General features: G+C 43.5%; 1 protein-coding gene across 2 annotated transcripts; it reads right to left on the minus strand.

The window, feature by feature from the left end:
* Window positions 1–528: 528 nt before the first annotated feature.
* On the minus strand, window positions 529–25,920 carry LOC311251161 (endophilin-A1-like). 2 transcript variants are annotated; one of them, XM_084343495.1, is made up of 9 exons: window positions 25,595–25,920; window positions 8,954–9,022; window positions 8,452–8,524; window positions 8,017–8,160; window positions 7,686–7,819; window positions 7,434–7,601; window positions 6,765–6,868; window positions 6,549–6,679; window positions 529–6,029 (listed from the first exon to the last, which is right to left on the minus strand). In XM_084343495.1, exons 1-9 carry the CDS (start codon window positions 25,637–25,639, stop codon window positions 5,833–5,835), a joined length of 1,065 nt encoding a protein of 354 aa, XP_084199621.1. In that variant the 5' UTR covers window positions 25,640–25,920; the 3' UTR covers window positions 529–5,832. The 2 variants fall into 2 exon arrangements, with proteins under 2 accessions (XP_084199621.1, XP_084199622.1); XM_084343496.1 differs by having other exon boundaries at window positions 7,443–7,601; window positions 25,595–25,918.
* Window positions 25,921–27,156: the final 1,236 nt, after the last annotated feature.

Consider the following 27,156-nt stretch of genomic DNA (forward strand, 5'->3'; position numbering starts at 1 on the left):
CTTTGAATGCATCACAAGTTGGTGAGTAAATGGAGGGAAACGGCAGCAAGGAGGGAAACATGTCTCCACGGCGCCATCGGCGGCCATTTTGGCTCATTGCACTAAAAAAACAGTTGGTGGCTGCGTTCAATAACTGTCATGTTTTATAAGATACCAACAGCCATTGGTGGAAGAAGTATTCAAATCATTTAGTTAAGTAACAGAAGCAATACCACAGTATAAACATACTCAAGTAAAAATAGACTACTGCATTCAAAACTCCACTTCCAGAAGTATAAGCAACAAAAAGTACAACACAATACAGTGGGGCTACAGTCGGTGTTACAATTCTATAATTATATTACTGGAGCTAATTATTAATGTATTAATATATAAGCATTACTGCAATGTTGTAGGTAAAGGCTAACTTTAATTACAGTTCAAATTAGCATGCTCTATAGCCTAGCATAAAATTGTACAGCCGGGGTGCTGTAGCTCTGTGTTTTATCGATCTATGAAGAACAGATTGGAGTCTTGTTGTCTGCAGTGTGTCATCATAGTGTTAATTCTTTATTGTCATTACATTGTAGTTCATCTTCACGACAAGCAGTTATACATACAGTGGTCTTAGATTATATCATCATCCAATACGAGGAGCGCAACAGTTAGAGTTAGTATCACAGCTAGGTTTTTCCATTGACCACGCCCCCCCACACCCAAACCCCCCCATACCGTCATACACCCCCTCCCGTCCTCCACATCATACACCAATGTATTGACAATCGTCAAATACGCCACAGGTGCCGAACCAATAAATAGGACGCAGGAATAAATAAATAAATAAATAATCAACTGAATACATACAATACATAAATAAATATCAACAAGGTGTGTATGTACTCGCATACACACACATAGCTCACCAGAAGACACCAGGTTCCATAGGCATAGGGGCTTAATTTATACAGCCACAAGGCATTTAATGTAACACAGCCACAGGTCAGACCAAGGCCACGCTAATAACATCCTGAAAATATGTAGCTTGTTTCTTTAAAGCTGCAGCAACCCCAAAAGCAGACTCAATCTGATTGGTTCACGTAAACATTGGTGGGCGGGGCCTAAAAAGAATCACTGTTTTTTGTGGAAGGTAATGAAAATAATTCATTGGTTTTGTACAAATAACGTGTTAAAGGTCCCATAATGTAAACATTTTCTAGTAGACACCCGAAAAGTAAAGAATGAATCCAAGCTAGCAGTTTCCCGTTTTCACTCTTTATGCTAAGCTAACTAGCTGCTGGCACTAGTGTGGTTCCAGGGTGCAACTTATTTGGTCCCAAAAAAGTCCAACTAAACCTTTTCATTGGTTGCACTGCTGCACCAGAAGTTATTCCGCTTATTTTTCTAAATAATCAAGTTTATGGCAATTTCTTGATCCGTGTGACTTAAATGAAGAAAAACATGTATCTGGACCTTTATTCCTGTTTACAATCATTTACACAGTGTGTTCAAAACTTAAAATGTAAATTAATTTAAATTAATTAAATTATTTGCTGGTGCATCTAAATGGAAAAAATTAGGTGCACCAGTGCAACCAATGTGAGCTTTAGTCTGGAATGGCTAGCTTCTTACTTATCGTATGGTCTCGCCTAATTCTTGGCAAAAAAGCGAGTAATTGGTCATTTGGTGTTTTACGGCTTGGTTAATGGGTTATTAATGTAAAATCGCCAATTTCATTTAGCCAAACTCCTGACTGATCATCTTCAGTGTGATTCCATTTAAGAATCAAAGTTAAAAATAATATGGAGTTTTCAGATGAATTTTTGATTTTCTATTAGAAACAGTCAACATTCAGCAGCTCCTGAATATAAAGTCACTCTTCTCAAGCCAAACCAATGAGAGTATTTCTGCTCTGCGAGCCGCAGTGTAAGACAATCTAAGTTGAAATGAAACTCTGGCAGGTAACATGGCCGAGGTCTGCCTCTCACTTAGGTGAAAAGGGAAAACGGAGCGTAACACTGTACAAGTCCCTCATTGAGGTTAGAATACATCTCGCCATAGAGGGCAAATCAGCAGAAACGAAAACACAAAAAAAAGAAGAGAAGAGCAACAAAGATCCAAATAAATATAAACATATTCAAGAAAATTCAAAACAGTCTTAAAGCACTTTGTAATTTAAAGAGGAGCGCTATACAAATATAGCTAAACCAAGTCAAACATAAAAAAAACAATAACACAGAAACCGAACATTAGAAAATGAAGGGCTCACTGCAGCGCGAGAAAAAGCCACCAGGACAAATATCTCCCTTTTTTTGTTTGTTTGTTTTGAAGCCATCTCAAACAGCAGACGTAAAGCGGTTCAGTTGCATGCAGCTCACAGACTTTTCCACAGGCGGACTCAGAAAATCAGGTTTCAGACTCAGATCACAGAGACGGAACAAAGAAAATCAAAGAAAATAAAAAACAGCGAACACAGGTGTGCTCCAAACCCTCGTCTTTTACAACCACCTGAAACACAAGAACAGGTGTGAGGAGAGAAGATCAACAAGTTTTACTGTTTGTGATTGTATTGTTGTTGTCACGTGTGCTTTGGCAATGGAAGAGATGTCTATAAGATCTAAAGCTGATAGATAGATAGATAGATAGATTTGACTGCAGTGTCCTTCAGAGCCATCTCCTCCTCATTTTATTGTTAGATCATCATTTATTGCCTCTTCAGTGTTTATTGTCTGTTGATAGATTATATTGAAAATCTGGTTAAAAATGCACTTTTTTATCTTTATTACTATTTGTGTCTAAAACACCAGGAACCCTTCAACCTTCCTGTCCTTCAACCTAATATCTAAGAGGGGAAACTACAGGTGAAGTGTTTAAAATTCACGTTTAGTGAATTTGGATTTCAAAAAGTCAGGTTCAAAACTTCTTCTTTCATTATGCTGATATATTGGAGTGAAAGGATTTTATGGAGATTTAGGATATCTGTTTTTATCACTCCATATATCAGAAAATACTGGAACTGGTTAGCCACATCTGGCGCATTAGCATTAGCCATGCTAGCACAGATTCCTGCTGCTGTTTGATGCTGTAATAAATTAAGCCTGGATAGAAAACACTTTTAAAACTGTTTAATCTCAGTTATAATATTTAAAAATGTCAGCATGGTGAATGAGAGCATTAATCCCATTAAGCTAACTGGTTTTAGCCTACTGTTTGCACCAGACCAGAACCGGCCTTGATACAGCGCAGGCACTGTATCCCATCTTTGAAAATATTGTTATGTACAATGGAGTCGATATAAACCCAGCACCATTCTGAATGCCCTTCCCAACAAGTCATGAATAAAATAGTAAAGTCTTCAGTTTTACATTTCGTTTGAACAGAACAAATAAAAAAAACAGGAAAAACACATTTGAACAAATCCCTTCACATTGCTCGAACATTTCCATCGCTGTTAGCCTCGATTTGGATTGTATCTGAATCTCTCCGTCAGCTTGTCTTCTAGTTAGCAACAGTCGACACGTGCTAAAGTCTGTGAGACAAAAAGCCAGTAAAATGATTTTGTTAAAAAATGTTTTGTTGCTATTTAAGTCAAAACACCCGAACTTTGGTTTTATAAATGCTTTCACATGGTTTCCATTGTCCTTAAAAGTTTGATTTGTCACTATTTGTTTAATCTAGCATCATCGATAAAGAGTTGAGTTATTGAAGAGCATTCAACACTAAATAACATGAACCTTTGTTAGTGTAGACTCATTAATACTGCCTTATAAACACTGCTGATACATACGCACACATAGGTAGGTAGCACTTTGGTGCAGTAACAGTTGTAGCCACTGAACAAGTTCCACTTTATATTGTATGTGATGCATACTCCAGGGAAGTACCACGGCTGAAAGTTACCACCAGTACTGAAGTTCACTAACTTCAAATATTAAGCTGAAAACTTGACCAAGACAAGAAATGTTAGTCTAAATTTTCTAGAATATTTAACCGATGAGTACACGGTGCCCCTTTTTTCACCAACTTGGAACCGGTTCCATTCCAGTTCACACGGGTCATTTTAAAAACATTATTAAATCCAGAAAGCTGGTTTCCAGATGTGACCAGAAGTAGCAGGGTCGTCTGGGATTCTGAAGTGGGAATCAAACTTCATACATCATAATCTACATACAGGACGGCCTCCGTCCATGATGCATCCTTGATTACTATAGTTCCACTCAACTCGGAATGGATCGCATGATAGCAAGGTTCCAAAAATCAGAACCGGTTCAAGAACCAGAGCTAATTTGGTGAAAAAGTGGGTACAGAGGAGTTACTATGGATCCCGTTGCTCTTGTTGCCAAGAATCTGTCTCTGAATGGTCGCCATCATTGGTTGGGTTGGTTATTAGGCACGAGAATTGAGATTGGTTAGGGCTAGAGTAAGAGTATCAGGGTACGCGTCAGAGGCAGAGTAGCCAATCAGAGGCAGAGTAGCCAATCAGAGGCAGAGTAGCGCAGGCCTTGGCAACAAGAGCAACGGGATCCATAGTAACACGAGTCGAGGCCGCTGGGAAGCTTACGTGGCGCCTTAATGGAGGATAGTATGTTGCCTTCAGGACACACTGAGCATCATCCTTGTTAAAAACAGCTAACACCGTAGTCTTGCATGCAAAAGCCACAAGTAAGACGAATCAACAAGCATCTACTCCACACAGTACACACACAACACTGTGGATGGGTGACTTAGAATAGTATACAGAGAAAAAACAAGCATCGTTTCCTCTTTGCCTGCTGTAGTAACCCATGACTTATCTGTGCATCGACCCGGTGAGAAGTTCTGTTCAGTACAACTGGCCTGTGCTGGTTGTGTTAGCATATCGCTGCTGAAAAACATGTAACCCAGAGTTTTCATTTCATCGCTTGAGCTGACATGTTTAATGATGAATGAGTGTCCTGACCCCCTCAACACCTGTTAACATCTCCTTCATTCTCTTCTTCAGTCTGGAAAAATCGACTTATTGCAGATACTGCCTCATTCAGTCTGGCGTCTTAACACTCAAACGTCTGGTTCGGCTGGTTCATGCATACAGCCGCTGAGCTGAGATAGGCCGAGTATGTTACAAGAGATATACTCAATCAAAAGCAGGGGGGTCTGATGACCGACTGCAGCTCTGGATGGTGGGTCGAAGGTCTGTATATCAGTATGGAACCATGCTGAAAGGCAGTGCTAGCCGAGGAGGGAAGGAGCAAAGAAAGAAAAGACAGGAAGTGCTGAGAAATCTGAAGAAAAGCACAGGAAGGCAAGTCAAGGTAGAAAAGACAGAAGTACTTTGAGAGAAAGACAGCAAGAAACTCAAGAAGAGAAGACAGTTTCACAAAAAAGCTGCCAGGCAGTTGAACTGACGAGCAGGAATTTGTGCTGGCTTGATCATTATAGAGTAAGAACAAGTCGAAACGCACATACAGACACATACATGCACGTACATATACACCGTGCCTTCTTCGCAAGTCTCCGAAGCCTCATTGGTATCCAGCGCTGCCCGGCTGAGCGGAGCACTGCTGAGTGAGCACTGTGCTGCAAAAGATCATCATCTTCTCGTCTCTTCAGTCCCTCTCTTCTCCCTCTCTTCTGCATCTCTCACGCTAAAAAAATCCTCCTCTAATCACTGTCCGACTGCCTCGCCTCGTCCACCGCGTCTCCGTCTCTGTCACAGTCACTTCAGTCCGTTTTGTGAAAGCAGAATCGCACAGAAGCACAGAAGAAGAAGAAGAAGTAGAAGGAGGGCGTGGTTTGTTGTTTTTATACGCAAATACAGGCTGTTTTTCAGGGTGTCTGGATTGGTCGAGGGGAGAAGGGTCAGGTCGTTGGCGGGACCTAATGAGGGAGCGGCACCAGGATATCCACGTAGTTGATGGGGAAGAAGCCCGACTGGCCGTTGATCATGCCCTCGTACCAGTTGTCGTCGATCTGGTTGGTCAGGGTGATGACGTCGCCCTCTTTGAAGCCCAGCTCGCCTTCGTTCTCTGGTTCAAAGTCGTACAGTGCTCGGCAACACGGCTGGTCCATGGGGGCTGTGAGGAGACGGAAACAACAAGCGGGAGGTAGATTTAATCACATGTGTAAATAAAGTGCTGCATCCCCCTGTGGGGGGTAAACTTGTAAGTGAATGGACTCTTTTTAAGCAATTTGTTGGTCCAAATTCTTTCTTTTGGTTCGACCTATTGACAAAATGTGTTTTACCTGTCCCTGGCTGGCTAGCTTGCTGTAATGGACAAGAATAGATGGGCGCTCAGTTTTAGCTTTAGCTTGAGACAGAGGAAATAATAACTCATATATGTTTAAAGCTAATTGGCAAACATTAGTGTAGTAGTCTAAAGTAGTCTTTGTCACAAGTTGTCAACTGAGGAAAGAACAATTCCAACACACTCGTCTCGTTTGGACCAGATGTTGTGTTGTTTGACCTCCACCATGAAACAAACAACTCTTGTTCCTGATGCTAATGTTTTGTTCCTGGCGTCCCTCGTCTGCTGAGTCGTGACATTACTGTACTCTGGTCCTGGCAGAAGGTTCAACACCCCCGAGCTCTCTACCTGGTGATCTTCCGGGCGATTTGGCAGAGTGGATCCCTCCGTTGTGGCTCTCGCTGGGGGGCAGCAGCTCCAGGGTCATCCGGGGTTTCGGAGCGTACTCCTTCCTCGGTTTACTGGACACTTCTTTTATCCTGGACGACAAAAAAAGTTTGTGTAACCACATCAATCGATCTCAGCTGGGTTATTTTTATAACAGCTGGGCCGACAGATCAATACCTGTCCTCCATCTTGCTGGAGAGCTGTTGGAGGATTTCGGCAGAGCGGCTGTGGTACTCCAACTGAGCCTGAACCAACGCTGCCAGCTGGCTCACCTGCTCTATCTGCAACACACACACACACACACACACACACACACACATATGTTGTTTCCTTTGCCATCCCTGTTCTGTACCCATGCTGGGCCCGAGTCTGGCTCGGCACAGCACGGCACAGGATGGGACCCTGTTGAAAACTGTAACGATGGCAACAGAGGAACCATGTTAACATCAACACAATGAATATTTGATTATGTGCGTGTCCTTTGTCATGACGTCCATGTTTGTTGCTATTTTATGAAACTGCTGATTCACCGTAGTTTAGACATGATGTTTGTAAAGTTCGCCCACAGCGTCCTCAGTACTTTTCTGTCTCCACTTGTTCGTTTGGGATATTACTTTTCAACACCAACAAACTTCAGCTGACACAGCAATTATTCCTGGTGCAATTTAGGGCTGCAACTTACGATTACATTCATGTCGATTAATCAATCGTTTGGTCTATAAAATGTCAAAAAATGGTGAAAAAACTGTTTAAAAACTGATTTGTGTCGCCTCACTAGCTCAGTCAGTCAGAGTGTGATTTAAAATGACTGGTAGTTGCAGCCTTCAACATAAAAACAGATCAGACCGTCCTTACGTCGCTCTCCAGCAGGTTGAACATGCTCTGCTCTGCGATCTCTTTGCTCTCGTCAAACTTCTCCAGCGCCTGTTTGATTTCATCCTCCTGGACTTTCCCCTGACGCTTCTTCTTGTAGTCGAAGTCCAGACGGCGGCCCTCCATCTTCTTCAAATGGTGCTGCAGCAGGAGGGAGAACGTGGTAAAGCTCCAACGCGCCAATTATTCAGTAACAATCCCACCGATGACGGGTGCTTTACTCACCTGTATCTCTTTGAGGTCTTTGTCGTGGAGGTTCTGCAGCGGGTCGATGAAGTTCTGTTTGACTTCCATGTCCAGAGCGTCCTTCACCTCCCCGAGCTCCTTCATCGCCTCGCTGGCATCGATCAGCGCCATGCCTAGAAGGAAGGGATGGAGGGAAGACGGAGAGAGAGAAATAGTGAGGAGAGATTTTCCTCGACAGGAAGTAGTGAAAGAGCCACTTGTTGGCTCGAGTGTGTTAAGTTGGTGTCGAGAGAGTCGGACGGACTCTTAACTTCGACATCCTCCTGCTTTATTAGATCTTCGATTAGCACCATTAGCTTGTCAGACTTACCGAAGCTGGACTCCTCCCCTAACTCCCGTCCAAACTTCAACATGGCGTCGCCCAGGACGCTCTCAGCCTGCGGGTAACCAGGTCCCTTCTCCTGCCCTCGGATCTTTGACATGGTGTTGATCATACTCAGCTTGGCTCTGGATGCTGCAGGGCGGTAACGGTTAGATTATGAGAGACTGTTGATGAAGGTAATTGTAAGTGTTATATCGTAGGCAACTGGACGTGTTGCTGGAGGGGAGTTGCAGGCTTTTAAACCCTGTGTGGGACAGAGTTTAAAAACCTGTAGCTCCTCTCCAGTTAGTTAAAACTGAAGCAGCCTCTTGGATGAGAGGTTAGACGTCTTCAAGAAACTGAAACAAGGCCCGTTTGCCTCCGACACAGCACTTGGAGCGACTGGTAGTGTCTCAGGCTACATGTTTGCTGTGTGTGTCCTACCTGGATTAGGCTGTAGGTATTCTGTAGTTTTGGTCATGATGTCCAGCACTGCTCTGCTGGTGATGTCCACCTTCTGCAGAAGGAAAACACATCAGGAGAATTGTGAGAGACGAGAAACGTAAACCAACTTAACGATGATTAAGTCGAGATATTAATGTATGCTGACAGTTAAGAAGCATATGGAAACCCTGAGGGGACAAGTGACACATTTTTTTTTTCTGTGAACCATTTTCTGAGTCTGATCTAAACTGTTTTCTCTCCTGGTCTTATGACTTGATTAAAAAAAAGTCCCTTTATTTCTTTTTTTGGGGAGAAAACAGGTTAAAAAAGGACAAAAAAATGGAAAACAGCAAAAGATAAGAGCCGCTGACACAAGTGTTTTTTGCTTTTTTTCAACAACCTTGACTTTAATCTCAGGATTCTGACTTTAGCTGCTCCGATCCTCTTACGATTCGTCATTGTATCAAAAATATTTCATGAATATTTACAGATGAATAATTACCTTTTCCATTTCTTTGAAGTCATCGTCTAGCTTGGTTCCTTCTGCTCCTCCGACCTTCTCGCTGACTTTCTGTAACAGGAAACAACAAAGAAAGAAAGAAAGAAAGAAAGAAGTTAGGATTTCATGCTCTGAAACACTTTCATGTTTTTAACCGACCTGAGAGACGAAAGACTCGACTGATTTCAAAGTGCTAATGGAGAGAAAACTGATTATTTCTGTGAGATGAAAGTGAAAGAAATAAAAAAAGCAAATACAGACATCAAAAAGACATCGAATATAAAGTTCTGACGTTCGCTTTGTAGACAACAAAGTGAATAATCCAACATTAGATGACTCATCACACTGAGGACTTTGTGTGAGTTTTAACCTTTAATTTCCAGTGTTGTTTGTGTCATTAAGATATATTAAAGTGAGTCAACAACACTTTCATGGAGGGCTGAGCGACTCCCTGCAGACTGTTTGTGCTGTCGTCCTTTAAATGTTTCTCACATTCAAACCTGATGAACTCTGGAGACAGACGACGACACGGCCAACAGAGTCGTTAGTGACGTCGTCTCCTAACTTAAACACTGTAGAGATGAACCAACTCTGCTTTCACAGAACTGCAGTTGTCAATATGAGCAGATTTATTGTGATTTTCATCTTTTTTACGAGCTTTTCTGAGCCCAGCTGGCTCCATGTTGGTGTTGGTGTGCTGAGCGACGTCCCACGAGGTCCACCGGGAGGGTTGTGACTTGATTTGGGTCAGTTTTTAAATGTATAAGTTATGAATGAATGAATATATTCTGAATATAAAAGGTGATGAGCTTCTTTTCACAGCTACATGGATACATAATGTGTGTAATATACGACTTAAGACTTTTTAACGATTTCTCTCATTCTCACACTAGTGTAACGTCTGTCTCCACAGATTCATGGATGTGAGGAGGATGAACCAGTAAATTACACAACGAAGACGTGGTTGAAACAACAAACCACAGGTGTTTTTCTTGAAAAAGCTCATTCACTCGTTCTCGTGTTATCCAAAGATCTTCTAGACCTCCATGAGCCTGATGAGACAGTGATGTCTCCATGAATGAGACAGAGGACAAGAAGTAACGTCTGCACATCGCAGCAGACTCATGAATATCGTATCATGTTTGTGTTTCAGACTCTCAGACGTTGAATTCATCTTTCTGCCGTCCGTGATAACCAGGAGGAGCCGCAGAGTGACACCTCTCGCTTTCTAATGCCGTCAGGTTGCAGAGAGGAGAGTGGGATTTTCCACAATCGTGACTCACATCAGCCGCCCACACATCAGTGGGCAACACACACACGTACACACTTACTCATGCAGTGTATGTACAGCCGGCAAATAAATGAATTCAGACGACACACAGCAACAGAGCAGAGGACTGCAGAGAGATCCACACGGAGAAGCTTCAGGACGGAAAGGAAGCAGCGTGTTTAACACAAATACTGCTGCTGCTCATACAAAATAATGATAAAAGATCAATTCTGTGATCTAATTAACATAACGTATAACAACAACAGCTTCCATGGAAACAGCCACAAAAAGCTGCTGTATGTAACGGCAGCTCCTGACCGTTCTTAGTTATTGTCGGCCTACTCGTGCTGCTGTGTTGTTAGTCAGATTTCATTAGACCGGACCCAAAACACGTGTGACGTAATGCTGCTGAAGAAAGCAAACACAAAGAAGTAAAAGTCTGATGACTGAAGCAACACTATGAGCAAACTTTTACAGCGATTCTGGAGAACATTTGTTGATGTTTCACCTCCATCGCTGCACACGGAAGCTGATTATGTAAAAACTCAAATCACAAGACATGCTGCTGTGTGTGTGTGTGTGTGTGTGTGTGTGTGTGTGTGTGTGTGTGTGTGTGCAGCAGATGTCACCCGTCCTCTTCATCAAACTAACAAACCATGCAAACATAAAGATAAACATGTGTGTGTGTTTATGTAACCGCTCACACACCTGAACACCTGTGTGTGTGTGTGTGTGTGACAGGCTTTGATCAGAATGAGACAGATGGATGAGTGTGTGAGTGTGTGTGTGTGTGTGTGTGTGTGTGTGTGTGTGTGTGTGTGTGAGAGACGAGAACAGATTTGAAAAGAAAAGGTATTTTTAAAATGTGAAAACAAAACACAACAAGTAGCGAGAAGAAGAAAGTAACAAGGACAGACAGATGAGGAGGAAGATGCAGTTGCCATGGAGACAGGGATCTGACTGGGTCCTCTCCTGTTTCTAACAACACACACACACACACACACACACACACGCACACACACAGTCTGGTTGCACAGAGGTGTGCTGGCAGTGTTACATAACTGCGTCTCTCTCAGTACAGTCGGTATCTTCTGCTGTTCTACTGTAACTGACGTCAGTCGAGTCCAGTCGGACCGGAGATCAACGTCCAGCAGCAGCGCCGACACGTGCTTCACCCCACGCGACGTCTCTGCTGCGAGTTTTAAATCCACTTTAGTTCATATAAGGTTAGAAAACACGAAGGATAAAACTACAAGACTCGGTGATGCTGAGGCACAGTTACGCTAAATGCTAACGAGCTAGCTTTCTTAACTCAGATGTGTCTCAGATATAAACATGTCGTCTGTCTATAGCATAGCAGTTTGAGCTAAATGCTAACGTCAGTATACAAACAAGCTCAAAATGACATCGCTTGTATGCAGATGTTCAGCACATATAATGCTAAAAAATGTCCACTGTGGTTGTTTGGTGTGTTAGCATTTTTCTGCTAACATTTAAGCAAATTAGCATCATTAAAAAGTATGCCGAATTAGCAATTAGCAGCCCCTGTTTGCAGTGAACCCATGGATGTACAGACAACTATCACTAGATTACTTTGATACAGAAGAAAACCTAAAAATGTGATGTTTCTAAGGGGAGTTCAGAGGTTATGATGATTTCTGACGTCAGAATGACAACACTCTCACAATGACAATGCTAACATGCTGATGTTCAGCAGATGTAATGCTAACCGTGTCAACTGTTGTTTAGCGTGTTAGCATATCGATTGCTAATCAGCACGAAACAGAAAGTACAGCTGAGGCTGATGGGAATGTCTTTAGTCTTGGACGTTTGGGGGGTGTAAACAGGAAGTACCATGTTGCTATGAGCTACATTAAAAGTTTGCCGAATTAGCTATTAGCACTTCCTGTTTGCGGTGAACCCACAGATGTACAGACAGCTGACAGTGGATTACTCTGATACTGAAGAAAACTTAAAAATGTGATGTTTCCAAGGCAAGTTCTGAATGAAGGGTGGCAGAGTTTGATCTGATTCCATCAAACATTTTGCACATATATTACTAAACCACAGAAAAGTTGGACATTACTCACATTGCAGCGGACCCAACATGAACACTCACACTAACCACCTTTCAGACCACTGAGGCATTAACACACCCATCTGTTCGACATCTCTCCTCCTCCACAGTTGCCTGTTCTCAGTTTCTCTCTTTTGTTTTAACTCCCACTTCTTCAGCTATATTCTCTCCCACCTCCTCCACCTCTTCTTCTTCTTCTTCTCCTCCTCCATCCTTCACTTTCTGTCTCTGTTTCTTTAACATCATTTCATATTCAGGTCCCGTTTCATGCTGAGTCATCCCCAGAAAAATAAGCTTAATTACAAATAAGAAGCTGCCGCCAGCCAGGAGGTCAAAAGGTGCAGAGGTCACGGCGGCCTGACAGCAGATGGAGCAGATATCCCTCCTCTCCGGCTGACATTAATCTTGTGTGGAGGAGAATTAGCCTATCGGGGGGAGAAACAGGAACCGGGGAGGAGAGCTTGGCAGCCGCCGCCGGTTCATCTATCAGTCTGAACGGCTGCCAAAACACTCAGACGCCATCTTGGACTGGAGATGGATAAAAGGCCAGATTGATGGCCGACACTGGCTTTTTATCCAAACTGTGACACGTCTGTTTGAGGAAAAACCCAATTTTATAATTCTGTCAATATTTATAAACCTCTGATGACTTCTGGAAAGTGACTTAGTGGCAAAAAATGAGTTTCCCGCTTTTTAAATCAATGTGATGCGACATTAACCCCAATTTTATCCACTTCAAAGCTCATGTGGAGCTAAACAAGTACACTGTGTGGCCAAAAGTACGTGGACACCTTTTAAAATACATATATACATGTTATCTTAGTTATAATGTAAAGTCATCAGGTACTTCAAATAATAAGTCGTAATAAACTGCTTTCACAGTCGAGTTATATGGTTGTTATTTCTGAAGAAGAAGAAGAAGAAGAAGAAGAAGAAGAAGAAGAAGAAGAAGAAGAGGAAGAAGAAGAAGACGAAGAAGAAGAAGAAGAAGAAGAAGAAGCTGACTTTCCTGACGCGGTTCAGTCTCTGGACAGCTGAATTATCATACTGTGAGAAGGTGAAGAGGTTCAGCCATCAGTGTTTCTGCTGTTGCTTTAAGTTTCATCACCTTCAGCGTGGAGCTGAATGTGATGAAGACAAGTGAGGAGAAACTGTGCGAGAGCAGATCATCGTGACAGCTGCGGTTTTACTAAATAGTGACGTCCGCTGCAGCTTTTACATGAATCAGAACCTCTAATAACCTCCTGAGTTGTGCTGTGTGTCACACGTTTGTCTGCGAGCCAGGTTTCTACACACGGTCCATTTATTTTAACAGCAGCGGGGAGGGTTATATCATCCGACGCAGAGGTTTGATGAAGATTATGCAAGACGAGGAACCCAAACATCTATTTTTCCCTTCCAGTTTTAAATATCTGAGGTAATTATGATGCGCTACGCGTCAGAGAGGAAACGTGAGACGGAGAAGGGATTTAATTAGCAGACAGAGAGAGAGGAGGCAGTAAATCAGAGGGAAAGACTGCGCGACGAGAGGAGAGAAGACGGTTTTCTGATATTTTATGACGTGTGGAGCTACAAATCAGTTTGAAGAGATGAAAGTACATCTGCAGAGACAGAGAGACGAAAATAACAGAGAGAGAGACGGACAGGAAGAAGTGAGAAGGACAGAAAAACAAGTCAAATAAAAGGAAGAGCACTCTGTGAACTCACTCCCACCTCATATTCAAGGGTTGGTCGGTACTGATACCACAGTGTGAGCCTGATTCAACACGCTGATCAGTCAACAAACATGTTCTGGATCAACGTTTGCACTTCCTGTTCCCTCTCCTCAAAGTCTTTTAAATGGTTTCTCAGTTAAATGTCTGAAATTAGACATAAAATACACAAAATCATATTTATAAAGCTCTTCTGTGTGTTAAAAACAGTCAGCGGTTGCTAACAAGGTTGTCGGGGACATTAAATGTCCTCACAGCGAACACAGAGACTCGTCTCCTCACTAGTCCGTCTTTACAGGCCCACTTTAGTTACACACTGTTCTCACTCTGACTTTACAACTTGTACATTGATCAGTTTATAGAAAACCTGGATAGTGATTGTGCAGTAAGACGCTCAGTGGTGAAGACGTTTAAGTCATGTGACCGTGATGTCGTCTGTTTGTAGCCTAGCATTAGCTTTTTAAAGCTATTTATGATATTTATGAATGCTGTCTTCTCTGAAACACATGTTCAACGAGCCAAACGCAACACAAGTACGACACACAGACAGAGAGAACGATTGCAGAAGCATTAAGCTGGATATCAGTTCAACACTCGAGGGCATGAGGAGGCTCAGAGAGACAGATCAGACAGCCGGAGTCCTCTGAGGACGTTAACTCTCCTCTGACATCCATCGCTCAGATCAGCTCTCATTATCTGATCCTACAAACCGCTTTGAACTGCGATCAGAATCTCCTACGAGCAGACAGAAAGATGTGACGGGCCCGAACGAGACTCTGTGTCAGACAGGTCGGATCGGGAGTCTGATGGTGAGGAGGACGAGGGGAGGACAAACTGAAGAGACAGCAGAGAAGATAAGGTAATAAAAGGATGAGAGGAGGAGGAGGAGGACAGGTTGGACCAAAGAAGATGTGGAGGAGGAGCGTCAACAGCTTCCTGTGCTGAATTTGAATTCCTGCAGGTTTCAGAGCTCCGCAGACGCATTTTAATCCTCAGGAGGTTTGAATCCAGCAGAAAGCCTCCGACCAGCTGCAGTGCAGCAGCTCAGAGACACAAACACCTCCACAACACGCCTGCATTATTAATTACAACCACAGAAGAAGAAGAAGAAGTAATCACCTTCAAAGACCGGCTCACACTTTCATCTGAGGCTCGATACACAGAGAGCTGATTCAGTCTGATTACATGTTTTGTTGCTGAAACTGATTATTAGTAATCAAGGAGACATCACTGGTAGAAAGTGATTATTTCTGTGGCACAATGCTCTTAAGTCCTCTGTTGATACGCTGAAACATGAACATTACCAAGAGCTGTCAGAGCAGATGAAGCTCTGAGAAGACGACCAAACTGATTGTGAAGCTCAGCCTGATGAAAACAAATGACGTCCACACCTGAGAGGTCTTTTCATTTGTTTCCTGGCCTTCAGCTGCTCCTCCGGGACTCACTTAATGCACAATCGATGCCTGATCGATGGCTCGTCTATACGCAACGAGAGCGAGTGCAGGAGATCTAATAAATACAAGCGCTGTGATCGATACGCAGCAGAGAGCGAAGAAGAAACTGAACGGGAACATTCGTATTCAAACAGCTCCGTCTGCGAGAACGTTAAAGACGCCACGTGGAGCGTTTTGTTGACAACACGTGTCGCCACCTCGAGATGATCGCCGTCAACAAACGAGACGTTATGGACCACTTTTCCATAAATCCTGTTTCCACCTGTCGCCATATGGAGCTGCTTACGAAACAAACGACACATCTCGCTGTGAGTTTAATACGTTTTTCAAAGTTTTAAGTCTCCAAAGAAGAAGAAACACCAGCTTCGCTTGTTCTGCCGACTTAAACTAAAGTGATAAGACTGCCAAAGATCCTTTATTGATTTGCCTGGGACGATGGTTCACTCTGGACAGATTTGAGAGACCAAGCTTTGTAATTTCTATCTTTTGTTGTTTATTGTTGAATCACTGAAGGCTGCTGTTGTTTGTTGACTCTAATCTGTAATTTTGGTGAATATTATTTGAACCTAACCTTCAAAAAGTCACCAGGATAGAGAGGACTGAAGAATTTGAAAATGTAAATGACCAATATTTGTCTTGTTTCATGTATTTTATTGTTTTCATATATTTATTTATCCAATAATGTGTTTAGTTCATTCATTTAATCTTATCTGTTATATTTGTCATCACGTTCCTGGTTTCAAATTGTTTTATTATACTTCGTGTTTCATGCTGATGTTAGCATTTAGCTCCAGCGTCACAGATAATGACTGTAGGCTCCTCCAACATAAATTAACCTTTTCTGTCAGGGTTTGTTAAGAGCATGCCGCCTCATCATCATCATCATCATCATCATCATCATCATCATCATCATCATCTACTGCTCTTGCCCTTTAGCGGCTGAATGCTAGTGATGCTACAGTGTTTTCAGAAAGCTGTTATTAACAAACGTGAATGATGCAAAAATTACAAAAACAGCACAGGTTGTAAAAAAACTGAGTCATTCTTCAAACTGCAAAACGTATCGTGGTCCTGTTCACAGGCTTCAGTAGCTTCTCAGTCGTGTCCTGTGTGCGAGCTGGTTATATAACAGAGGTCACTCGCTACTACTGTAACACACAGTCACACACAAAGAGGACGCCACGTCACAAGTAGAGACTCAGCGGGGGGACAAAGTGTGAAAGCAGGCGAGAAAACAAGACGATATGCAGAAGATATGAGATAGTCAGAACAAAGCTAGCTGTAATAAGAAAGAGACGGAGGGAAACGTTCTCATACTGGAGCTCCATTCATCTGTATTCACATCATAAAGCTGAGACGTGAAGTCCATCCCAGCTCGTCAGGACTCCCTGCTCCATTCGTCAGCTGCTGGAGTCACGACTCAGAGGTGTGTTTGATGGCGTTTACGTTCCCGTCAGACTGATGAAGATAAGTGATCAGCTGCTTCGTGACGAGCGACTCCACAGGGTCGACGACACAGGCGGAGAGGAATGACCAGAAAGCACTTTACTGCAACAGGCTTTGTTTTGTTTTTCAGAGTCACGAGCTGACGCAGTTCACAATGCTGCGTGTATATACGTTTTACAAGTATATCTTTAAAGTATTACCTCGTTATTACTATTACTTGTTTCCCAATTCAGAGCGTCTACTACACCTACAACCAGAAGTTTTATACGAGCCACCAACCAAACTCCATACAATTTTCTGTGCATTTAAAAAAAGGAATATTAAGTCATGTTTTCTGTATTTCTTTCTCTCTGTATCAGGCTTTAAATGTTCATTTTAACTCTATCTCTGTGTTGTATTTTGTGTAGCATCTGATTTTATTACATTTCATTTGTTTAATTTGTCTTTCTTTCACTGTATGAAACTATATTCTGTGAAGCACCTTGTAACTTTGGTTTTTAAAGTTGCTATAGAAATAAAGTTTATTATTATTATATTATTATTATCATCTGTTATTTCAACTCCCCACTTTGTTATCTTGGGGATGAATTTTCTTTTTTGTTCTTTGTTTTGGTGTTCATTGGCCTCTAAATCTAACTAAATCTAAATTATTTTACCACTTTGAAATGCATTTAATTTGATCGAAAGGTTCAATATAAATAAAGTTGTATTCATTGATGGATTGATATTGGTAAAAAAAAGGCTACATGAGAATTTCGATGCCAACTACAGCCGGCAGATGGTTAGCTTAGCTTAGCATAAAGACTGTAAGTGGGGGGAAACAGCTAGCCTGGCTCCGACCAAATGTTACAAACGTTACAAAACCCACTAAAGCTTTCAAATTATATCTCATTTGTGCAAAAAAACATTTTATAAGTTTCTGCTGGCCTTCCTGAAGTGTTTCCACCTGTTTTGAGGTTATAAAATTGTCTTACATATTGAAAATTCAAAACGGACTAAATTAAAACACTACAATAAAAACATTAGTGACTGTTTAAGTGTAATCGGCCTGGATGAGTCTTTGTGTGAGCGTCCGACACTCGGCTGTGACTGGACCGCGTTAGAAGACGACTCCATTCACAATGTGTTGAAGCCCTGCAGGGCCGCCCTGTTGAGAGCCACTCAGGATTGATGGGACAATAAAAACACCCAGCAAAGAGCCACATACTGTCACTGAAGGCAGCTGTAATATAGACAATTACTCTGTATACGGTTCGTGGAGTTGGAAGGAGCAGCAGAGGGAGAGCGTGGGAGGATATGGGGAAGAAAAACAGAGAGAGAGATTGATGGTGATACATTAGTATGCATGGTGGCACAGCAATATGTTCACTACGTCTTCATAAAAACACAAATATGAAGAGGAGGAACAGAGCGAGGACAGAAGAGAATAAAACAGACGGAGGAATGAAGGACAGAAAATGAATGGCTGTGGTTTTATCTCTCCTGCTGCCGATCGATTTGCTTGTTTTAGAAGATGAATCGTCTGCGACCACAGCACACAAACACAAGCACCTCGACCTCTCTTGTATCTTTGGAGACGAGCAGACCGTCGCTGTCAGCAGCGATATGTCAACGTGTCATTTTAGCTGCCAAAACAGTACTTTTATTTTGAAAGGGGAGCACGGGGTCAGAGCATCAGGGGGAAGTCATTAGCATGCAGACGAAGCCGCCGGACGTAAATAAAAACTGACCTGAAACTGAAACAACTGCTACAGATATTATCTAACATATATATCATACTGCTGCGTTACTATCAACAGATCAAATCCTATATTCAACATGTTTGGCCCCGCCCCCTGACGTTTAAACCAACCAATGAGAGCGTTCCTGCCTGAGCGAACATGGCGACAATCCTCCAGCATTAAATGATTTTAAAAGGAGGGTGTGACCTCCTCCGACGAGTGATGGATGCAGCTCCGTCAACGACACTAAAGGCAGCTGACGGCGACGAGGTCAGAGGTCAGAGGTCAAAGGTCGTGGGGCTGCAGAGGTAATAAATGTGATAAACACACCTGAAAGTGGAGGTAGAGGACACATGGAGGAACACCCGGGTCTCCCTCCTCTGCCTCTCCGTCACGTGTGCTGCCCTCAAGGTTGATCAATTATTGAGAGAGCCAACCAGAGAGCAGCGTGTGTGTGTGTGTGTGTGTGTGTTTGCATCACGCCTGTTCCCTCTTCACACGTGTGTTGTTGCCACGACAACACCGTCTCTGGAGCTGGAGAGGGGTGTGTTTGATCGTGAGGACAGACCGACTCAGACGCTTCTGTTTCGTCTCCATTCAAACCGTCCTCTCCTCGTCCGTCTGTGCTGATGCTTCATGCCACTGATTAATAAGTTGATTTTAATTTGACAGAATTAAATTAATTTGTCAGCTTCGATTTCTGTCTCTGTCTCTGCCGTGGAAACTGTGACGAGCATTTTTTTGATTAAAAGATTAATCAGCACATTAATCAATAATGAAAGTAGCCAGCATCTCAGAAATGTCTCAGCTTCAAGTCTGCAAATTGACTCAGTAATCATCCAGCTGACATCTGCTAACAGTCAGAACACTATAATGCGATTATAAAATGATTATTTATGCATGTACGAATCAATATAATTATAATAACCCTCAATTACAGTAAACAGATGGAGCAAATTTAATTAACTCCCATTATCTTCGCTCCCGCTCGACCGTCCTCCATCAAACTTTAAGAGGCAGCCTCAGATGTTAAAGGTGTGTGGGCCGGTCCAGTCGGTTCAGTCGTGAGGAACGTACAGCCCGGTCTTACTTAATCATTACAGGTGATCATAACGTCGAGGATTGGCTTCTTGAGCTCCGCTTATTGAGTTTCTGCATTAAGACAATCTTCCAGAAGACACTCGTCGTGCATGAATGAAACGATTTCTTTCCCCATAAGCTAAAATTCGTACCAGATCAAACAACGCTGTACTGAATTTAACATTATGCTGATGATTTACTTACTTTTCTTGCAATTGCACAGAAAGAAGATCAACTGAATTCAATCGACTGAAGGCTTTAGACAAGTTACTACATAGAGTTTCCAACAGAAACGGTTTTATTCGCTAATTATGTGCGATCGCTTCTACTTTGCAGTTTCATAGATGTTTCATATTAAGACTCTGAATCAAAAGTTTATCAAAATGAGCTTTGAATTAAAGCAGGATCTGCATTCTCACTCATCCGACACGGTTAGCTTAGCGTTAGCCTGAAGCCGCTACAACTTCCCGACACTTATCCTCAGTGCATGAAGACAATCAGCTGACTGGTACCGGAGGAAACTCTTAAGGAGCTGTTGGGTTCATCTTCTCTGTCAGAGATCCTTTATTGTTTTGTTTGGGAAGAGGGTTCACTCCGGACGTATTTGAGTTTGAATTACTGTCTTTTGTTGTTGGTAGGCTGGTGTTTTTTATTCTAATTTAACTCTTGACGCTTTACTTTAGGTGAATATTATTTGAACTAACCCCTGAGAGATCCTTTATTGATTTGATGTGATATTCTAATAATGGCAGAGTTGTCAATACTGAAAACAAACATTTAAAGAGAGTCGTACAGCTGCGGCTGATGGGAATGTCATTAGTTTTACAGGAATCTGGTCATAAACCCAGTTGACAGACAAATGGAAGTGAGTGTTTCTGATTTGATGACAATAAGACAAATGAGACTCATGTTGTGATTCAGAGATTAACATTGATATAAACAATATGGATCAGTCAGACATTGATCCGGTTACAGATGTTCCTCCTGTGTCAGACAGGAGCAGGGGAAATGAAATCCAGCAGAAACGCTTCACATGTTGGATGTGAGGGTGACATGTCAACAGTGTGATGGCAGCAGGCGGGAAGCGAGGCCCGAAATAGATCTGTGATTCAACAGGAAAGAGAGGGGGCGGCGGGCGGCACGAGACGTCAGAGACCGGTAACTCTGGAAACCAGCACAGACCCGGTCCACATTTATCCATCTGTGTTTGAACCTGACTCGCACCGTCGAGCCGCTGTGATCTGGTTCATCAGCATGGTTTATTCATGACGGAGCAGCGCGAGCAGACCTGTAAACGGCGGGAACCGGGTGGATGTGCTGCAGCAGAGGTGATGGATAATTACAGATGATTACGTGCAGCGCCGACACAACAAAACTTCACGACAACACAAAGTAATTGCAGGTTAAAAAAAATGTGAAAATAACGGTGAAAACAGTCATTATGGAATTAAGACTCATGTCGTCTAATTTCAGCTTGTTTTTCTTCACATTGAGCTGCTTCCTGTCGGCTGCCTGAAGAGGAACGACTCGCTCACTCTCTCTCTCTCCTCCCGCCATCTGTTGTCACTAAACTCTCAAATCAAAGCCTCTGTTGTTATTTAGATTTACCTACAAATCCTCAACGCTCTGCATTCAGACTACATCACATTACAAACACACACAGGACGGCAGAGGACGAAGACAAGCCCAGAGCCTGGCTCGTGATGCTGTCACAATAAAAGCATCATCTTAAATAAACTACAAAATCAATCTGCAAGGTTTAGCATCCAAAATAAAATCCATACATCGTGTCGTCTTTCTGTCTCTCTCTGACCCAACTGATCCGAACCAACGTGGCACAGACTCAGGTTCGCTTACAAGCTTTTACAAGACGACGGCATAAGTAGGTCTTCATCAGGCCTACGTAGGGCCGGGTATCGTTAAAAATGATTTGCTACCGGTACCAAAACCAAGATGACATCACGCACTGAAGAGATTAACTCCTTAGGTATTTATATTTGGTATCGAACGACAAGAAGTTTTTTGTGTGAAGCGACTGTCCACTATCATCTGAACGTGGATGGCGTCGTTCTCTCAGACTTAAAAAATAAAAATAAGAAATTGCCCAAGTAAAGTCTATGTGTGGGAAACACTATGCCATCCACACAAGAGAGAGAGAGCAGCCAAAGCAAATAAATGAATGCATAGGAAACACTGTTGAATGCACCGTTTGTGACATAATAACAGCTATTTCAGCAGCTATATCGATATCTGTGTATGTTGTCTGTTATGAAACCTTTATTTTGAGATTATAATACATAAAAAGAAGATATTAATTTAAAAGTGTATTTCTTCTACTCTGAGCAGCTTTAACAAGACGATAAGAGGACAGGAACATCTCAGTGCTGTTTCACCCAGGATGTGTTTTTGTTTGTCATTCTCTGAGCAGGTCAGTACGAGTGAGTCCTTTAACTTTCTAATCAGGGTTTTATTGTGACGGCGCTCTCAGGTGTGTGCTGTGGCCGTCGCTGGTGACGCAGCCAATCAGATGTGATTTCTCAGAGTGGGAACATTAAATCTTGACATGAGCGCCGACTTCCCGTCCGCGGAGACTTGAATCTAGGACACATCTCAGCGTGTGTGCGTTGGTATGAGCGTACATGTGGCTCTCGTGCTCTAACAGATGGATAATAAAAAACCGGAGGCGGCGTGAAGCCAACTGCAGTGAGGTCATGCTGCCCCAGACCAAGATGGCCACCGCTGCCAGCAGGGGCAGGAAATGGGACACCTCAGTAAACCTGGCTGAATAAAACATGAGGAGGGAGATAAGAGGAGAAAAGAGGGATTGAGCTCAGATGTACAAACACGACAGGAAGAGACGACAGAGGACGAGGGACAAGAAGCAAAAAGTCGAATTGGGGGAATTTGATTCAATATAATTGTCGATTTAAACATTTTGTGAGCGCCGACAGCTCTGCCACCGTCCGACTGTCACATCTGGATCAGTAAAGATCAACAGATCGCTGGTTTTATGTCCTGACAGCTGACAGCTGTCATAAGCCTTCATATCCTGGAGGCTTTTTACAGGTTTGGGTTAAAAAGTTTGAATAATATTCACCAGAAATAAAGACGCCAGAGTTAGAAACAGATACACCAGCCTTCTGTGAGTAAACAATAACAACAAAACATAGAAACACAGTTGCCATCTCATCGTCAATCGACTAGTCCTCATAAAGTACTTGAGTTAAAGTACTCGGTTACTTTCCACCCCTGTGTTTTCTCTTCAGACGCTCGGTGTCTGCTGCTGCTGCTGTACTCTGTGTTTGTGTTTCCTGCTCTGTTCTGTTCTGTTCTGCTGCAGTGACCCAGTTTCCCCCTCAGGGATCAATAAACATCATCTCCTCTCTATCAGCAGCGCTTCATCTGATCAACGCAACAAATGTGCAGGAATTTGTCCTTTTGACAGTCGGGGGACGAAAGACAGAGGAAGGAAATTAATCCTCGTCTTCTCTCAGTGTTGATGCGATTTTTCTTTAACGACGTTATTGAAGCTCTCAGGGTCGTTTTACTGAAGGAAAGTGTGAGAGGAACAACATTATCATTGATTTGGAGTCAGTTTCTCCGACAGCGGAGGACACAGACGTGAACAAAAAAAAGTTTTGTCTATATTTAGCTTGTTGATGCTGCTGTTAGCGCCCCAAAATAACATTAGCACAGACGTTACATCATATATTCAGGTGTGTAGTGTGACAGTATGTTGCCTACGGCTGCAGTTAATGATTTATCTGCCTTTCATCTTCACAATCGATCGATTTAAGAAGCTGGAACCAGCAAAAGTTTGACTTTTTTGCCGAAAGACTGAACTGATTAACAGATTATCAAAAACAACTTTCTTGCTTTGTGATTTATCTTCATAACAGATTTTTTTTCTGCCTGAACAAACTAAATCTTGGACCTGATCTTCCTCTGAGAACAGCTTGTTTATTCACTTACAGCTGGTGAGGATGGTAAACACTGGACCTGCTACATTAGCACGTTAGCATGCCGTCATCGAGCCTCACGGAGCCGCCAGCTGTGAAACAAAAAGGTTTCCGGACTGTGTTTAAAGCAGACGGCGGTCACATGAGGAGAGGAGGTGGAGGAGGTGGTGTAATGTGGTCGGATGCAGTGAACAGACGCCAGGTCCGTCTCGCAAAGCCTCTGTCTGTCCGTCATGTGAAACTGTCTCCGCCTCCTCGATATCAGCGAGCAGCCGACAGCACAGAGGCTCAAAGGTCAAAGAGATGCCTCGTAAATCTGTCTCTGTTCCTGTCAGCTGCTTTTATTCTGAAGGGAAACCTGTCAGCACCTGTGCAGAGATGGGAGGATGTTTACCGGGGTGATAACGTGAGGGAAGGATGAGATGGAGGCGGATGTGAGAGCGATCAAATGAAGACAGGAGGAAGGAAGGATAATAAATGTTAATGCAAATGGAAGAACAATGGACGGATGTAAAGAAGATGAAAGGAGGAGTGACGACTTCAAACTCAGGATGGAGGGAACGTGCTGAGAGGACAGATGAATGACTACAGGGGGAAAGGAAGACGAAATGAAAGAGGGATGATGGAGAAAAAGGAGGATGGTGGATGAGGGAGGGATGGAAAGACAATTAGCTTTCGAGACATGGACGGATGGAAGGTTCAGTTTCAGGAAACAGAAAGATGGTGGAAAAGGAGGGATATTTAAAAAGGCGATAGAGGAAGATGCAAAGATGGAGGAGTGTTGGACAGACGGAGGATGGAGGGATATTTGGAAGAAGAAGAAAGGTAGAAGAAAGAGAAGATAAAGGTGGAGGACTGAGTAAAAGAAAGATGGATGGACATAGAGGAACGGTGGAGGGATGGAAGAAGGTTTAGAGGAGACGCTGGAGGAAGATGGAGAGGCGGAGGATGGAGGGATGACTACAGCAGGAAAGGAAGGAAAAGAAAGATGGAGGGATGTAAAGAAGATGGAGGGGTGTTCAGGGGCGTCATTAAATCAGCTGGTGGGATAGAAGGACAGTCAGGAGGATTGTAAACAATGATGGATGGAAGAGAAGGAGGATGTGGAGGAGATGGATGTAGCATCGAGACAGGGAGGATGGAGGGATGGAGAGGAGGACGACGGAGGGATGACTGCAGAGAGGGCAGGAGATCGAGGAGAAGATGGAGGACTGGTTCACAGATGTGAAGGAGGATGGAGGGAAATCCCTGTTGCTCACACACACACACACCTTCAATTTCAACTCATATTCTGTTACGTAACATCCCTACGTGCGTGTGCGTGTGTGCGCGCGTGTGTGTGGAGGGGGGTATACCCCGCTGCTGAATTCACACCCACGCGAAAACACCGCGAGAAAACCGCCTGTGTGTCGTGTGTACATCACGTCTGTGTCGGGACAGGATAATAATCACACCGCTGGCTTCATTTAGGAGAAACATCTGCTTTTATAACCCGGATGTGAAGATTTATCTACAATATGAGCGTGAATGTCCTCAAAATAACGACTACGGGTCCTCAAGAGGGACAAAAAGCTGAATTAATGGCTGTTTTTACAGATAAAATCACGGTTTATTTCCGTTTTAACTGTAATGGATCAGTATGACTCACAGTTTTAACCCGAACACACAGATTCATCTACAGTTTGAGTGTGAGTGTGGTTTAAAATTGGTTACGGGTCGTCAAAAGGGACAAAAAAGCAGAATGTAATGTTTTTACAGATAAAATCACGATTTCCAGTGATGATGTTGGACACAGAGAACAACAGCAGCTCCGCTTCATATCAATATACAGGGAAGAAGAAGGAGAAGAAGAAGAAGAAGAAGAGGAGGAGGAGGAGGAGGAGGAGGCGGAGGAGGAGAGGAGGTGCAGATCATAACAGACGTACCTGGGTGGCTTTATGGAACTGCTTCTTCAACCCCGCGACAGACATCACTTCGGCGGCGGAGAGAAACCCAACGGGCGGGCAGGATGTTGGAGGTTCGTGGGTGTGAACGAGGAAACGGCGGTAAATCCTCCGGCTCGCGGTCCGACAGGCGGCGACAGGGTCCGTTTGTTCCGGTGGACCTGGTGCTGGAGTCTGAAGGCGACGACTGCCGGACCGAACCCAGCTGGATCTATTTCAGTCCGCCAGAGAGAGAGAGGTAGAGCAGGGGAGAGAGAGCACAGATCGTCTAATGAGAGGATGGGTCACCCGCGTTCAGTGTCTGCTGACTCCTCCTCCTCTTTCTCCTTCTTCTTCTTCTCCTCCTCCTCCTCCTCCTCCTCCTCCTTCTTCTTCTTCTTGTTCTCCTCCTTCTACTCCTTCTCCTCCTCCCCCTGCTCCTTCTAATTCTTCTTCTTCTTCTTCTTCTTCTACTTCTTCTCCTCCTCCTCCTCCACCTCCTCCTCCTAATTCTTCTTCTTCTTCTTCTTCTACTTCTTCTCCTTCTCCTCCTCCCCTGCTCCTTCTTCTTCTCCTCCTCCTCCTTCTCCTCCTCCTAATTCTTCTTCTTCTTCTTCTTCTTCTTGTCCTCTCCTTCTCCTTCTCCTTCTACTTCTTCTCCTTCTCCTTCTACTTCTCCTCCTCCCCTGCTCCTTCTTCTTCTCCTCCTCCTCCTCCACCTCCTCCTCCTAATTCTTCTTCTTCTTCTTCTTCTTGTCCTCTCCTTCTCCTTCTCCTTCTACTTCTTCTCCTTCTTCTACTTCTTCTCCTTCTCCTCCTCCCCTGCTCCTTCTTCTTCTCCTCCTCCTCCTTCTCCTCCTCCTAATTCTTCTTCTTCTTCTTCTTCTTCTTGTCCTCTCCTTCTCCTTCTCCTTCTACTTCTTCTCCTTCTTCTTCTCCTCCTCCTCCACCTCCTCCCCCTAATTCTTCTTCTCCTCCTCCTCCTCATTCTTCTTCTTCTCCTCCTCCTCCTTCTCCTCCTCCTAATTCTTCTTCTTCTTCTTCTTCTTCTTGTCCTCTCCTTCTCCTTCTCCTTCTCCTTCTACTTCTTCTCCTTCTTCTTCTCCTCCTCCTCCACCTCCTCCCCCTAATTCTTCTTCTCCTCCTCCTCCTCATTCTTCTTCTTGTCCTCCTTCTCCTCCTCCTCCTCCTCCTCCTCCTCCTCCTCCTTCTTCTTCTTCAGTTATGTTGCTGTGGTTACGCGCGCTCATCTCCACTTGAAATGGAGGAGCAGCTCGTGTGTCTCCATCTGTCGCACAAACGATCTTCGGCAGGGAGTGAGTTTCACGTTTCCTGTGACGTCACCGCGTCGCCCTCCGCCTCCCCGCCAACCAGACGTCGGGCGGCGCTCTCGTGCTGCTTTCAGAGGATAAATAACGAGAGAAATAATTAACATTGTGTTCACGTGACCAAACAAACGTGACGGCGCGAGACGGAACACCTGAATATGTAATGAGGGAGAGGAGAACGGAGAGACGTTCAGGGGCGTCAGGGTTTCAGCACCACGGACAGCTCATCAGGGGGCT

The sequence above is a fragment of the Pagrus pagrus genome (assembly GCF_965226575.1).
Source record: "Pagrus pagrus genome assembly, chromosome: 22".
NCBI lineage: Eukaryota > Metazoa > Chordata > Actinopteri > Spariformes > Sparidae > Pagrus > Pagrus pagrus.